This window comes from Hypanus sabinus, chromosome 10, assembly GCF_030144855.1.
Source record: "Hypanus sabinus isolate sHypSab1 chromosome 10, sHypSab1.hap1, whole genome shotgun sequence".
Lineage (NCBI taxonomy): Eukaryota > Metazoa > Chordata > Chondrichthyes > Myliobatiformes > Dasyatidae > Hypanus > Hypanus sabinus.
The window spans coordinates 80945528-80962347 of record NC_082715.1 but is presented as its reverse complement, the minus strand read 5'-3'; the positions used below and the strand labels follow the sequence as shown (position 1 = coordinate 80962347).

Genomic DNA, 16820 nt, shown 5'->3' with positions numbered 1-16820 from the left:
TTTCCAAACGCTTTATTATTTCCACTTTATTTTCAATCGTGATCACTTCCCATCAATGGAACAGAAACACTGCGGGCGATGGCTCCTGAGCTTTGCCGGCTTCCAAGGTCCACTGGGTCCTAAGGACCACCGCATTGAGACAGGCTAAATGGGACAAGTGGGGGCTGTGCTGGGTTTGGGTATTTGATCATCCACAATATTCCACGTGGGAATTTAAACTGGAGGTGGCTGTGTTTTTTTTTAACGAGGTCGAGTTGTGAGCTCGACATCAACCCAGCACAGATGGTACGGAGTCACTGGATCGACATAAACCCAGAACGGGAACTCAGGAAACTCTGTTCTCCAGCCCGGCGCTGATCTCACTGCGCCACCAGCTGAATGGAAGGGGGGGGGGGCAGGCGGGGTCAGGGTGAATCTTACTAAGAAAAATTTAAGCTAAATACAATGTTAAACAGTCAACACAGTGTCAACGGCAACGACTTAAAATGGCAGACGGCATTGCGATCCTACTTAAAATGGCGGACAGCGTTCTCCTTCCTCGGTTTGTAAGTACGAGTTGTCCGTAAGATGTACACTCGTAACTCAGGGACTACCTGTATTTGTTCCATCCACCCCCCCCACCCCATTTACTGAATTGTGGCAGCTTGGGGTTCAGTTATCATATAATCAATAAAACATTTGCTTTGATTCACTGAGCCACACCTTTCGTAAATCAGTGCTGTAAAATCAAGGCAAAAACATCAGAGTCGAAGGTCAAGAATGCAGTGAACTTCTAGTCAAATTCAAGCTCAAGATTGTTCAATGTCATTTCCTTTACACAAGTGTAAAGAAGAACAAATAACTGTGCTTCCGGAATGATGCAACACAAATGAAAAACACAATAAGACAACAAACACAATAATTAAAAAAACACAATAAATATAAATACAAATACATAAGATAACTTATAAACACAGACTGACTGTATAAACAAACTTACACCAGACATAGGAGTGTCTGCACATAGTTAACACAAACACAACCCATTCACCAGCCACAAATTGAATTATGGGCAAAGTTAAACATTAAGCTTAGAATAATGGGAGAAAAAGGCTAAACAATTCCCTTTACAATGAGTTATACTCACTTGCCAAACGGTACGTTGCGAGCTGAAGGCACTGCCGCATAATAGAAATTCTTGAATTCATCCATCCAGACCTCAGCTGCCCTGCGTGTATTTCTTTGAGAGAAAACAGACCACACTCCTTCTAAAATACTTATTCTTCAATAGATAGCAATTTCAGACATTTAAGATTTCTCACTAGGGATGCTCACACAACCGGAATGTTACATTATGATATTACACTTAAAGATACTTTATCACAGTGATGGAATGTAGAGAACTCAGTAAGCACTTCACAAACGTCAGCTCAGGAATGTTAGGGGCAGAACAAGGATTAAAGATTAGCTTTATTTGTCACATGTACACAAGTGAAATGCATCATTGTATCAGTGACCAACATAGTCCGAGGGTGTGCTGGGGTCAGCCCACAGATATTGCCATGTTTCTGGTGCCAACACAGCCATCCTACAACTGACCTTAACCATTTGTCTGGGAGGAAACTGGAGCACCCAGGAGACACCAACAGAGTCACGGGGACAAAGTACGAAGTCCTTACAGACAGCGTTGGGAATACAACCCTGATCTTCTGATGGTCTGGCCCATGTTACCCCAAATTAATCTAAATCCATATACCTGTATAATGTAAGTGTATTTTAAGTGTAGCTTATGTATTTGCCTTAACCTTTTCCTCTGGCAGTTCATTCCACACAAGGACTAAGTTCTGGATGAAAAATTTGCCCCTCCAGTTCTATTCAATCTCTCCCCTCTCACCCTAACCCTACACTCAGTATTCACTTTATTAGGTACACCTCATACTTTAGACAAGGTTGGATAGATTTTTGCATAGTAGGGGTATTAAGGGTTATAGAGAAAAGGGAGGTAGGTGGAGATGAGTCCATGGCCATATCAGCCATGATATTATCAGCTTGAGCCAGTCTAGCCATTTTCTTCAGACCTCTCTCATTAACAAGGCATTTTTGCCCACAGTACTGCTGCTTACAGGATTTTTTTTTTTTTGCACTGCCCCCTGTAATCTCTGTAGAACGTTGTGCATGAAATTCCCAGGAGTTTTTGAGATACTCGAACTACCCTGTCTAGCACCAACAATTATTCCACAGTCAAACTCACTTAGTTCACACTTATGTTTGATATGAACAACTGAATCTCTTGACCATGCCTGCCTGCTTTTATGCACTGAGTTGCTTTGTAATCAGCAGGCATACAGGTGCATCTAATAAAGTGGCCACTGAGTGTACGTCCTCTAGTTCTTGATTCCCCGACCCTGGGTAAAGATTGTGTTTATTCACCCTCTCTGTGTCCCTCATGATTCTGTATACCTGTGCAGTGTACACCACTCTGCATTCTACTATATTCCAATGAATAAGGTCCCAGCTTGTTCAATGTCTACAGTACTGGCAACATCCTCATGAATATCCTCTGCAACCTTTGGAAAAGTTGCAGAAGCTGGGATACCTTCTCCTGAGAAAACAAATTAACTTTAATTTCAGAGGGAATGAAATTATGAGATTCAGATAAGAGTTCTGATTGATAACCAGACGCCAGACTTAAGGTAGCTAGGACAAGGTATCAAGTTAGGTGACCAAACAATTAATCAGGGAGGTAAGTTTTGTGGGAGCAGAGAGAGGCAGAAGGGTGAAGAGATGAGGGGGGGGGGGGTGAAGAGACGAGGGGAGTAAAGGGATGAGGCAGTCAATGACACCGCATCAATAATCAGAGAGATGATAACATCAGGATTTAGAAAAATGATGTGATCTCTGAGGGGTGACATACTGGATGAACGCACGAAAAGGGGCAGTAATAAGGATCGAAGCTGTGACCTGTACACCTTGTTAAGTTACCTTGCAAAAACAGTGCCGCTGCCTCCTGGAAAAGTATAGGGATGTTGCTTGCGGAATACATGGCCAACCCGACTGCAGGGAATGATTTCAAGTGTTCCTCCGCACTGCCATACCCGAAAAGAAATCTCTACAAGAGAAAATGAGTGTACAGAACCCATACACTGAATTAAGTTGCAATTTTCCCATTGCTAAACTTCACACCACATCACCCCAAACTCTACTCTAGCTGAGAACTCATGATCAATGGAATAGCTGCATAACTGCATTAAAATATAACAAACCTGCTGTATGTGTGCTTCTATTTTTGTTTGCAAAGCCAAAAAGTATGCTGGAAATAACCTTTTTGAGAGGTCTTGTGACCCTCGACTCAACACTGAGATCTAACAATGGACCAAGTTATAAAATACTGCTCGGTGTCTGTGTTAAATTAAGATGCTCAGCAAAGCTGTCTCCAATCTACATTTTAGGTAGAGGAGACCACCTTATGAGAACCGGGTGCAATATGCTGTAATAAAGGAAGTTCAAGTGGATTGCTGCTTCATGTGGGAGGACTACTTGTATCATTGGATGGTGGGAAGGGACAAGATCAAATGGAACATGTTATATCTCCTACCTGGGAGTGTACCGTGAGACAGCGAGCGGTTGTTGGAGAAGAAAGAGGAGATAGAACATAGAATTGTACAGCACAGTACAGGCTCTTCAGTTATGTCGACCCCGTAACCTATCCCAAGATCAATCTAACACTTCCCACCTACATAGCCCTGCATTTTTCTTTCACCCATATTACTAGCTAAATTTCTTAAATGATCCTAATGTATCTGCCTCTACCATCACCCTGGCATCCTGTTCCACATATCCAGCACTCTTTGTGCAAAAAACTTCCCTCTGAGGTTAAGGGTAAAAGTTGAAATATTTAAGGGGAACCTGAGAGGGAACTTCTTCAGTCAAAGGTGCCAAAACTGCAGAACGAGATGCCAATAGAATAACAATATTTAAGATAAGTTTGGATAAGTGTATGGATGTGAGGGGTATGGAGGGTCATGTTCCATGGATAGTCAATGGGACTAGGCAGGACTAGATAAGGGGTTCCCAACCTCGGGTCCATGGACCACTCAGTTAGTAATGTGTCTATGGCATAAAAAGGAACCCTTAGATGAGATGTATTGGAAGGCCCTTTTCTGAGCTTTTTAACTAAACCCCCTATACTTTTCTCCAAACACCTTAAAATTACGCCCTTTCATATTAGCTATTTCCACCCTGGGAAATCCAAGAAGAGCTGATCCATTAAGAATGCTGAATGAGGAGGGGAAGGAATGGTGCATCTGATACTGGAATCTTATTGAAGGAGGTAGAAATTACGGAGGGTGATCTGCTGAATGTGTTTGCTGATTGGGTGGAATGTTGAGAGTAGGGACAACTCTGCTGCTGCTGGGAGAGGAGAGGGAGAAAGGAGGGATGCAGGAAGCAGAGGGGCTTGATGAGAGCTCAGTCAGCCATGGTAGAAATAACTTCATGTTTAAGAAATGGAAGATATCGCAAGAATCTTAAAAACAGGACAGAAGGGCAAAAGAAAAAGACCCGAGTTATAGTAAAAGATTGAATAGACTGTAGTCCCTGGAGCGTAGGAGAATGAGGGAAGATTTAACAAAGGTATACAAAAATATGAGGAGGATAGATAGGATAAATAGAAGCAGGCTTTTTCCATTGAGGTTAAATGAGACTAGAACTGGAGGTCGTTGGTTAAAGGTTGAAGGTGAAACATTTAAGAGGAACCTGAGAGGGAACTTCTTCACACAAAGAGTGGAATGAGCTGCCAGCAGAAGTGACAGATGTGGATATGATTTCAATACTTAGGAGAAGGTACGTGGATGAAAGGGGTATGGAGGGCTCTGGTCCAGGAGTGAGTCAATGGTACTAAGCAGTTCAGTTCAGCATGGACTACAAGGGCCAAGTGGCCTGATTTGGTGCTGTCGTGCTCTGTAACTTTATGACTCTATAACTGATAGTAATCATTTAAATAAATCCTTCAAATTTGGGAATCTGCAGTAGCAGAAGTTCCAAGAAACAACAGTACATGAGGATATGGGGGGGTGGGGGCAAAACCAAAGGTGGAGAACAGGAAACCCAGGAAGGAGGAGTGAGGGGAACGCAGAACGATTTTAATTCTGTATCTGCAAAATCTATTGTGCTCATTCCTTTAAGAAGTAGTATCATTTCTGAGTCTGTGAACACTACATCACCACTTTGCTCTCGTTTTGCACTACTTCTTATTAATTATAGCGCAAGAGATGCTGGAAACACACAATGCTGGAGGAACTCAGCGAGCCTGGCAGCATCTGTGGAGTGGAATAAGCAGTCAAAATTTCCATAGATGCCGCCTGACCTGCTGAGTTGCTCCAGCATTTTGTGTATTTTTATTACATATTTCTCATTGTAGCTTACAGCAATTTTTTATGTATTGCACTGCATTGCTGCCATAAAGCAAGAAGTTTCATGACATTTTGTCAGTGATAGTAAACCTGATTATGTGAAGCACTAGGATATGTTCATGGAAGGTTGATGCTTTGGGGGATATGGAGTGAGTGTAGGAAATTGACAGTAGCTGGGTGGGCACCATAGTTAGCATGGACTTGTTGGGCCAAAGGGCCTGTACCTGTGCTGTAATGTTCAATGACTTCTGCAGAGCCACTGATGAAAAAAGTCTCATGATTAGTGCAGATACAACAGCCGTAAGTGGCAATGAATTCCACAGATACACCACCATCTGTCTAAAGAAATTCATCCTCATTGCTATGCTAGAGGGACATCCTTCTATTGTAAGATTGTGTCCTCTGGCCTTAGACTCTCTCCGACACCCATACAGATGTTAATAAGCTCTACACTGCAAAAACATACTTGGGAAAACAAATCAGAGGTAAATATTATCAACACACATCTAGAAAACACTTTTACTACACTTTTTAAAGTCTTTTAGGTTAAAGAGCATTAATCTGCCTCACACTGTGCTTCACTCTGAATATTTAATGTGCTGCACAAATATTACAGGCACTTACCCAAGTTCTCACCACCCCAGACATCCATCATCATGTCGTATTTTCCAAGTTCTTCAAAGTAACTCTTATCCATCACAAAGAGGCCTCCAGCTATCATGGGCGTTCTAAGAATACAATGCATGATATATTTATGTGTATAGCATAATATCTTCATAATTTCAAAAGAGGAACTGGATAAGTATTCATAAAGGAAAAAGAAAGCCACAGGAATGCACCAAAGCTCCACAACCTATGGGTTCAATTTCAAGGACTCCACAATTCATGTTCTCAACATTATTTATCATTTATTTATTTTTAAATTTGCACAATTTGCCTTCTGTTGCACACTGATTGTTTGACTGTCTTTGTGTGTAACCTTACATTGATTCCATTTTATTTTTTGTTCTGTGAATGCTTGCAAGGAAATGAATCTCAGGGTAGTATATGGTGGCATATGCTATACAGTAGCACTTACAGGACATCCACAGTGATGAAGTGCTTTGAGAGGTTGGCGATGAAACATGTCAACTCTTGTCTGAGAAGTGACTTGGATCCACTCCAATTTGTCTACCGTCACAACAGGTCAACAGCAGGTGCCATTTCATTGGCTCTTCACTCAATTCTGGAACATCTGGACAGTGAAGATGCATACATCAAGATGCTCTTCATTAACTACAGTTTGGCATTCAGTACTATCATCCCCTCAAAACTAATCAATGAGCTTTGAGCCCTAGTCCTCAATGCCTCCTTGTGCAATTTCCCCACTTGCAGACTCCAGCCAGTTCAGATCGGCAGCAACATCTCCTCCACAATCCCCCTCAAGGGTGTGTGCTTAGTCCCCAGCTCTACTTGCTTTATACTTATGACAGCCAGGCTAAGCACAACCCAGATGACAACATGTCTGTCATTGGCTGAATTAGCATATAGAGGAGGGGAGATTGAAAATTTGGCTGAGTGGTGCCACAACAACCTCTCACTCAATGTCAGCAGGACCAAGGAGTTGATTATTGACTTGAGGAGGAGGAAACTGGACATGCATGAGCCAGTCCTCTTCAGGGGAATCAAAGGAGGAGAGAGTCAGCATCTTTTAAATTCCTCAGTGTTGTCATTTCAGAGATCTACCCTGGGTTCAGTATGCAAGTGCAATTATGAAGAAAGCATGGCAGCTAGTCATCTTAACCTTTGACAAACTTCTTTAGATGTGTGGTGGAGTGTGTTAACTGGTTGCATCATAGCCTGGTATGGAAATACCAGTCCCCTTGTATGGAAAAGGCTACAAACATAGTGGATATGGGTCAGTTCGTCACAGGTAAAGCCCTCCCCACCACCGAGCACTTCTATACAGAGCACAGTCGTAAGAAAGCATCATCCAACATCAAGAACCTCCTCCATCCAGGCCATACTCTCCTCTCACTGCTGTCATCAGGAAGGTGACACAGGAGCCTCAGGACCTGCACCACCAAGTTCAGAAACAGTTATTCCCCCTCAACCATCAGGAAGAGGGAATAACCTCACTCGCCCCATCACTGAACTGTTACCACAACCTATGGACTCACTTTCAAGTACTCTTCATCTCATGTTCTTCATATTTATTCCTCATTTATTATCATTTCTTCTGTTCCTTTTTGTATTTACAGTTTTTTGATTGTTTTGCACATTGGTTGTTGTTTGTCCTGTTGGGTGTGGTCTTTCATTGATTTTGTTGTGTTTCTTGTATTTACTGTGATTGCCCAGAAGAAAATGAATCTGAACATCGTATATAATGATATACATGTACTTTGACAATAAACTTACTTTGAACTTGACAGGGTCAAAGTGGAGAATTCATCTCAGGTTACAGTGGATAGAATAGTAATTTAACTCTGATTCAGTACTGGATACGGATGATTTGCTGGACAACATTATCACTGTCATTTCTGTCCTCTAATGTATTCTCTGGGAACCCAATAGTAACACACACTAAATGCTGGAGGAACTCAGCAAGTCAGGCAGCTTCTATATAAGGAAATAAACAGTTGTTGTTTCAGGACAAGACCCTTAATCAGGATTGGAAAGGAAGGGGGAAGAAGCCTGAATAAGAAGGTGGGGGAGGGGAAGAATTATAAGCTGCAAGGTGATAGTGAGAACAGGTGAGAAGGGTGGGTGGGGAAGGGTATGAAGCTGGGAGGTGATAGTGAGAACAGGTGAGAAGGGTGGGTGGGGAAGGGTATGAAGCTGGTAGTGAGAACAGGTGAGAAGGGTGGGTGGGGAAGGATAAGAAGCTGGGAGGTGATAGTGAGAACAGGTGAGAAGGGTGGGTGGGGAAGGGTATGAAGCTGGGAGGCGATAGTGAGAACAGGTGAGGTGGGTGGGGAAGGGTAAGAAGCTGGGAGGCGATAGTGAGAACAGGTGAGAAGGGTGGGGAAGGGTAAGAAGCTGGGAGGTGATAGTGAGAACAGGTGAGAAGGGTGGGTGGGGAAGGGTAAGAAGCTGGGAGGTGATAGTGAGAACAGGTGAGAAGGGTGGGTGGGGAAGGGTATGAAGCTGGGAGGCGATAGTGAGAACAGGTGAGGTGGGTGGGGAAGGGTAAGAAGCTGGGAGGCGATAGTGAGAACAGGTGAGAAGGGTGGGGAAGGGTAAGAAGCTGGGAGGTGATAGTGAGAACAGGTGAGAAGGGTGGGTGGGGAAGGGTAAGAAGCTGGGAGGTGATAGTGAGAACAGGTGAGAAGGGTGGGTGGGGAAGGATAAGAAGCTGGGAGGTGATAGTGAGAACAGGTGAGAAGGGTGGGTGGGGAAGGGTATGAAGCTGGGAGGCGATAGTGAGAACAGGTGAGGTGGGTGGGGAAGGGTAAGAAGCTGGGAGGCGATAGTGAGAACAGGTGAGAAGGGTGGGGAAGGGTAAGAAGCTGGGAGGTGATAGTGAGAACAGGTGAGAAGGGTGGGTGGGGAAGGGTAAGAAGCTGGGAGGTGATAGTGAGAACAGGTGAGAAGGGTGGGTGGGGAAGGGTATGAAGCTGGGAGGTGATAGTGGGAACAGGTGAGAAGGGTGGGTGGGGAAGGGTAAGAAGCTGGGAGGCGATAGTGAGAACAGGTGAGGTGGGTGGGTGGGGAAGGGTAAGAAGCTGGGAGGTGATAGTGAGAACAGGTGAGAAGGGTGGGTGGGGAAGGGTATGAAGCTGGGAGGTGATAGTGAGAACAGGTGAGAAGGGTGGGTGGGGAAGGGTATGAAGCTGGTAGTGAGAACAGGTGAGAAGGGTGGGTGGGGAAGGGTAAGAAGCTGGGAGGTGATAGTGAGAACAGGTGAGAAGGGTGGGTGGGGAAGGGTATGAAGCTGGGAGGTGATAGTGGGAACAGGTGAGAAGGGTGGGTGGGGAAGGGTATGAAGCTGGGAGGTGATAGTGAGAACAGGTGAGAAGGGTGGGTGGGGAAGGGTATGAAGCTGGGAGGTGATAGTGAGAACAGGTGAGAAGGGTGGGGTAGGGGATGAAGTAAGAAGCTGGGAGGTGATAGTGAGAACAGGTGGGTGGGTGGGGAAGGGTAAGAAGCTGGGAGGTGATAGTGAGAACAGGTGAGAAGGGTGGGTGGGGAAGGGTAAGAAGCTGGGAGGTGATAGTGAGAACAGGTGAGAAGGGTGGGTGGGGAAGGGTAAGAAGCTGGGAGGTGATAGTAGGAACAGGTGAGAAGGGTGGGTGGGGAAGGGTAAGAAGCTGGGAGGTGATAGTGAGAACAGGTGAGAAGGGTGGGTGGGGAAGGGTAAGAAGCTGGGAGGTGATAGTGAGAACAGGTGAGAAGGGTGGGTGGGGAAGGGTAAGAAGCTGGGAGGTGATAGTGAGAACAGGTGAGAAGGGTGGGTGGGGAAGGGTAAGAAGCTGGGAGGTGATAGTGAGAACAGGTGAGAAGGGTGGGTGGGGAAGGGTAAGAAGCTGGGAGGTGATAGTGAGAACAGGTGAGAAGGGTGGATGGGGAAGGGTAAGAAGCTGGGAGGTGATAGGTGGAAGAGGTAAAGGGCTGAAGGGAGGAGGAACCTAATAAGAGAAGGCAGTGGACCATGGAAGAAAGGGAAGGGAACAAGGAGGAGATAATGGGCAGATGAGAAGGGGTAAAGGGTAACTAGAATGAGGAATGGGAATAAAAGAAAAAGGGGAGAGGTAAAAATTACCTTAAGTTAAAGAAATCAATGTTTAACCCATCAGGTGGAGGCTTAGCCAGACATAACATGAGATGTTCCTCCTCCAACCTGATTTTGGTCTTAACATGGCTGTAGAGGAGGCCATGGACAAATATGTCAGAATGGGAAGTCAAGCTGAAATGTGTAGCCACCAGCAGAACTCTGGCTTTTGGATGCACAGAGCGGAGATGCTGAATAACCGGAGGTCTCTACAGAAGATTAGTGGAGTGGTCCCAAGGTAAATACAATGACCCCCCCAGATGGAAGCAGCAAGGTGAGACACTGATGAGTCTGTTTCCATGGATGTGGTAATCTTACAGTGGCTGTCCCTAGTCAGTCAGGAACCCCTGGAACGGGCAACAGCAGAGATAGAGAGCAAATAACCAAGCTGCAGTTACTTTGGTCAAGCAGCACCGGTGGAGAGACAATCAATGTTTTGACCCTTCATCAGGATGGTCTCAACCAGAACAACAGAGAGGCTGGGTTTTGGGAGAAGAAAAATAAACTGAGAGGAAAGGCTACAAAAGCATACCAGGGAGCTTTAAGCTTGCAGCTCAGCAGAATGCAAGACTAGAAGTAAGTAAATGCAAATTTTGGCAAGAATTTGAGATGCAGAACATTGGAAAGGTTTCTAGGTAGCATCATTAATCAAAGTATATTAAGTTAAGTCATTGGCACTCAATCCCACTTGTTATCGGTGAGAAGTGAGAAACTCTTAAGTGTATTAAGCAAAAGCCTTTGGGTTGGTGTGATCAGAGGTCAGAGGCTGGGAGTCTGGGCCAGGGACTGGAGGTCAGAGGCCCAATGTCTGTGACTCTGAGCGTCCAGGGCTGTAGACTGGAGGTCAGAAACCTGGAGGTGGCCAATCCTAGGGTTGGAAGCCTATCTGTACGAGTGGGTATGTGGGTGGAAAAGGGCTTGTTTTACTTTTGTTATGTTGTTGCTGCATGTGTTGTTCTGCTAAACGTGGTGAGCATGCAATGTTGGTGCCTGAATGTGCAGAGACACTTGTGGGCTACCTCCAGCAATTCCTTAGGTGGTGTTGTTTGTAATGCAAACAATGCAATTCACTGCATGTTTCAATTACCTGCAATAAATACACAAATCTCAATTTGACTTGAAAAAATAAAGAGGGATTGGGTTCAGGAGATAGAAAAAGAGAGGTGGATAAAATCAGTTATGGTAATAAAGCAGCAAAGAGGTTGCTTTCTCTCAGGCTGGGCAAGTCCGTATATTGGGCAGATCTTGAGCCAAAGCAGAACAGCTCATGAGGTAAAAGCGGTATCAGGGGAATGCAGGATAGTGCAGAGAAAACAATGGCTAAGCACATGGCATGAAATAAAACAATCAGGTAAATTAGGCATCAGAGAGGGCAACAAAGAATTTAATGAGACTGCTGTTCAGTCCAACGTGTTGCCTTGTAAGTTTTAAGAGAAGTACTGTGGAGTGTTGCATCTATCCTCTCTAATGAATGCGATAGACATCATTCTGAAGAAAAACAGGTGAAATCATTCAGGAGTCTACAACAAAAAGATATTATCTTATTATTTTATATTATTTATTATTGCCAGAATGCAGCCTTGATTAGATTTATATGGAGAGGTTTCATATTATATTTTATATTATTTATCCATTTTCATGTTTATTGCGTATAAGTTGGTTGGAGTGTTGTATAATTTATATTGATGACACTTTAAGAATACTTCATTCTTTGTAATGTGCTTTGGACATCCTGTGATAACGTAAGCAGCTTCACTTGATGCAAGGACCTTCTTCCTTTCCACTTAATGTAATCCAGAACAGTTAAACATGAAGAGACTGTCTATTTTAAAGTTCCTTAATTCCCATTTCACAAACTATCTGGTGTTATGGGCATGTTTCCTACATTCTTGGCTGATGGCCATTGAGGGAATAGAAAAAAATCCAAAAAAAATGTGCTAACAAGCCAAATCAGCCAAAAAAAGACACAAAACATAGAAGAGTACAACACAGAAGCAGGCCCTTTGGCCCACGAAATCTAAGCCTAATACAATGCCAAATTAAACTGAGTTTCTTCTGCCTGCACATGATCCATATCTATCCATTCTCTGTATATTCACGTGTCCATATTCACCACTGTTGTATCTGCTTCCACCACTCCTCCCAGCAGCCCATTACAGGCACCGACTACTTACTCTCTGTGTAAAACTCCCGACTCTGCACACTTTTCTTTCTCTCATCTTAAACGCATGTAATCTAGTACTTCGCATTTTTACCTTGGGAAAAAGATTCCGACTGTCCACCCTTTCTATGCTTTAGATAATTTCATAAACTTCTGGTTAAGTCTATCCTCAGTCTCTGAAGCTCCAGAGACAATGATCCAAGTTTGTTTAACTTCTCCATATAATCATACCCCCTGGTAAATTGCTTTTACCCCCTTTGCAAAGCCTGCATATCCTTACTAGAATGTGGGGGACCAGAACTGCACATAATATTCCAAGAGCAGCCAAACCAGAGTTTTATATAACTGCAATGGGGCTTCCTTATTCTTATACAGTACTCAATGCCCCAAGTAATGAAAGCAAGCATGCCAATACCTTCTTTACCACCCTTTCTCTTTACCTGCCCATTCTCAATGAGGTATGGACTTGGACTTAAGACCCTCTGTATATCAATGCTGTTAAGGGTCCTGCCACTAACTGCATATTTCACTTACATTCAACCTTCCAAAGTACAACACCTCATACTTTATTTATTTGTGTAGAGGTACAGCACAGCAACAGGCCCAGCCCAGCCCAACAAACCTGCACCACCTGCTTCTATCTCTATGACCAATTAACCTGTTAATCCATAAGTATTTGGAATGTGTGAGGAAACTGGAGCCCTGAAAAGACCCACATGGTCACAGGGTGAATGTACAAACTCTTTACAGAGGGTGGCAGAATTGAACCCAGATCACTGGCACTGTAAATAGCATTATGCTAACCGCTACGCTAACGTGCCACCCCAAACTCACCTGCATTAAACTCCATCTGCCATTTTTCTGCACAGTTATGTAACTGACCCATATTCTGTTGTATCCTTTGTTGGCACCCGAGATTGTTCACAACTCCAACAATCCTGGTGCCATCTTCAAAATTACTAACTCACCTGTCTACATCTTCATCATCTGAGCCATTTATATATATCATACACCACAGAGGCACCAGCGCCATTCCTTGTGGAACAACAACCACACTAACAACCTTCCACAACTACCCTTTGTCGTCTATGGGCAAACCCTGTGTTTGTATACAAATACTGGAACGTAGGACAATACAACACAGGAAAAGGTCCTTCAGCCCTTTTCAGCAATGTCTGTGCTGGCCATGCCAATCTACCTAATTTGCCTACATTTTCAGCCAGATCATTTATATATAAGCACAGAGAACCCTTACTAATCTTGCAGTACACCACTGATTACTAATCTCCAGTTAAAGAAACACACGTCCAGCACACTTCTATGACCAGCCAATTTTGTATCTGACTTACCAATTCCCTTTGGTCTTACCTTACGATAAAGTACAAGGAAACAATCAAACTCTTTGTTTACTTACCTAATGGGGCCGATGGGATTGCCCTGACGAGCTCGTCTTTGCTCTGGAGTCATATAATCCCATTTGAAGACCAGATTCCAGTCAAATCCTGCCAATTACATGAGTAGGGGAGATAATAAAGCAGTGCTGAAGGATCAGAGAGTAATCATTTTAGAAAAATATTTACTTCAGAGGAAACTGAAAATGATAGCTATTGTTCAGGAGAGATACATCAGGAATATTTTAGTTACTTAATCCAAAATAAACCAGATGTACAAGATAAGAAATTGTGATTATTAGATGTACAATTGCTTTTTGGGTGCCAAAAGTGCTTTCAGAGCTCAATAATGGCATTTATACAAAGCACGTAGACTAATGAGATGAAATGTGCTGCAGGCCATATCGTTGAGGGCATTAGTAATAGTACTGTGAATTCCTGCTGTATGAATGCAAAGCAGGCAGACCATAAATGTCAAACAGTATAACAACAGATTTTAGGCTAATTCTTCCCTTCTTCATCTCAACCACCCAATAAGCATCCAACTTTACCTCACACTCTTGAGTCCTGAATATTACAAGGATCCATCATCTACTCAAAGAAATTATCAATGACTTACTTACTGGTAGATTCCTTTTGAGTGCTATTGGGTGTATCGGAACAGCAGTACTTCAGAGGAACCATAGTGCATTGCTGGGATTTTGGGTGTCAGCACTGACAAGCTGACCACACAGAACAGGATAAGTGGCTGGAAAGAGGATGCATTGTACAAAAAGAACGCCAAGTAGGAGTCCACATTTATTCAAGCTATGATAAGAGCAGTGTTCCTGTCCAAACCTTACTGAAGGACAAGGTGCAAGGTGTCAGGCTTCATTTAGGAGATGTTCTCATTGCCATCTGCTATACAGACACAGACACATCTGCAAGCCAGCAGCAGGGCAGGGACTGCAGTAACAGAGGCTGTTGAATACTGAAGGTTGTATACAGAAATAGATAGCTGCAGTTTGCTTTCCCTTGTTAAAGATTACTAATGTGGTACCGTAATATCCTCCCCAGCTGTCCTGGCTGTGATCTTGATATGTCCACTGACTCACAATGAGCAGACACTGCATTAAGACTAACCCCAAAATTACACCACTGCAGTAACTGAGCTGCATGTTATCGTGGGATTTACAGGCTTATTTCCTGCACCCTTTTCTTGATATTCTGGCACCACCAGACAGTTTCAGTTCCTGAACAACACACACAAAATGCTGGAGGAACTCATCAGGGTTAGGCAGCATTTATGGAGAGGAATAAACAACATTTCAGGCCAAGACCCTTCATCAAGACTGGAAAGGAAGTAGGGAAAAGCCAGAACAAGAAGGTGGGGGGAAGAAAAGGATCACAAGCTGACAGGTGATAGATGGAATGAGATAAGGGGGAGGTGGCTGAGTGGGAGAGGAGGAATGATGCAAGAGGCTCAGGGTTATAAACTCACCCAGCTGCATCATGGACAATGGCTTCATCACCATCTCGAGGACATCGTTAAAAGGCTATGCCACAAAAAAGTGGTATTCATCACTGAGGACCCCTACCATCCAAGACATGCCTACTTCTCATTATTACCAACAGAGAACAAGTACAGGAGCCTGAAGGCTCACACTCAACTTTTTAAGCACAGCTTCTTCCCCTCAGCCATCAGATTTCTGAATAAACAATGAACCCATAACCACCATTTCACTGGAACTCAGCAGGCTAGGCAGCATCTATGGGAAAAAGTACAGTCGGCATTTCGGGCCAAAACCCTTTGGCAGGACTGGAGAAAAAAAAGCTGAAGAGTAGATTTGAAAGGTGGGGAGAGATTAGAGAGAAACATCAGATGATAGGTGGAACTTGGAGGGGGAAGGATGAAGTAAAGAGCTAGAAAGTTGATTGGTGAAAGAGACAGAAGGCTATGGAAGAAAGAAGGGGGGAGAGGAGAACCAGAGGGAGGTGATGGGCAGGCAAGGAGTTAACATGAGAGAGGGACAAGGGGATGGAAAATGGTGAAAGGTGGGGTGGAGAAGGCATAACTGGAAATTTGAGTAATCAATGTTTATGCCATCAGGTTGGAGGCTACCCAAATGGAATATAAGGTATTGTTCCTCCAACCTAAGTGTGGCCTTATCCCAACAGTGGAGGTGGCCATGGATGAACATATCGGAATGGGAATGGGAAGTGGAATTAAAATGGTTCCCATTGGGAGATCCCACATGTTCTGGCCGACAGAGCATAGATGCTTGGCGCAGCGGTCTCTCAATCTACATTGGATCTCACTGATATACAAGAGGCCACACTGGGAGCACCAAACACATATGACTCCAACAGACTCACAGGTGAAGTGTCGACTCACCTGGAAAGACTGTCTAGAGCCCTGCATGGTAGTGAGGGAGGAAGTGTAGTGGCAGGTGAAGCATTTGTTCTGCTTGCAAGGATAAGTGCCAGGAGGGAGATCAGTGGGTAGGGATGAATGGACAAGGGAGTCACATAGGGAGCAATCCCTATAGAAAGCAGAAAGTGGGGGGAGTGAAAGGTGTATTTGGTTGTGGAAAGCTAGTTGGAAGTGGCTGAAATTTCAGAGAATTATGTACTGGACGTGGAGTCTAGTGGGATGGTAGGTGAGGACAAAAGAAAGCCAATAGAGAAACCTGATAGCATGGTGGGAAGATGGGGTAAGAGCAGATATGCGTGAAATGGAAGAGATGTGATTGAGGGCAGTGTTAATAGTGGAGGAAGGGAAGCCCCTCTCATTGAAAAAGGGCATCTCCTATGTTCTAGAATGAAAAGCCTCATCCTGAGAGCAGATGCAGTGGAGATGGATGAATTGAGAGAAGGGGGATGGCGTTTTTACGAGGTATAGTCCAGGTAGCTGTGAGAGTCTGTTGGTTTATAATAAACATCAGTGAATAAGCTGTCTCCGAAGATAGAGATGGTGAGATTAAGAAAGGAAAATGTCGGAAATGGACCAGGTGAATTTGACGGTCAGATGGAAGTTGGAGTCAAAGTGGATGAAATTGACAAGTTCAGCACAAGTGCAGGAAGCAGCACCAATGCAGTCATCAATGTCGAGTAGGGAAAGTCTGTGATGGTCACCAATGTAGACTTGG

General features: G+C 44.0%; 1 protein-coding gene across 1 annotated transcript in view; it reads right to left on the bottom strand.

Annotated features, from left to right (window-relative positions):
• The window catches only part of galnt2 (UDP-N-acetyl-alpha-D-galactosamine:polypeptide N-acetylgalactosaminyltransferase 2), a 109604-nt gene that overhangs the window by 21893 nt on the left and 70891 nt on the right, over window positions 1-16820 (bottom strand). Inside the window, exons 9-12 of the mRNA XM_059982216.1 lie at window positions 13716-13803; window positions 6015-6118; window positions 2962-3088; window positions 1127-1219 (exon numbers count right to left, since the gene is read on the bottom strand). Coding sequence (XP_059838199.1) covers window positions 1127-1219; window positions 2962-3088; window positions 6015-6118; window positions 13716-13803 — 412 coding nt within the window. The remainder of the gene's footprint in view (window positions 1-1126; window positions 1220-2961; window positions 3089-6014; window positions 6119-13715; window positions 13804-16820) is intronic.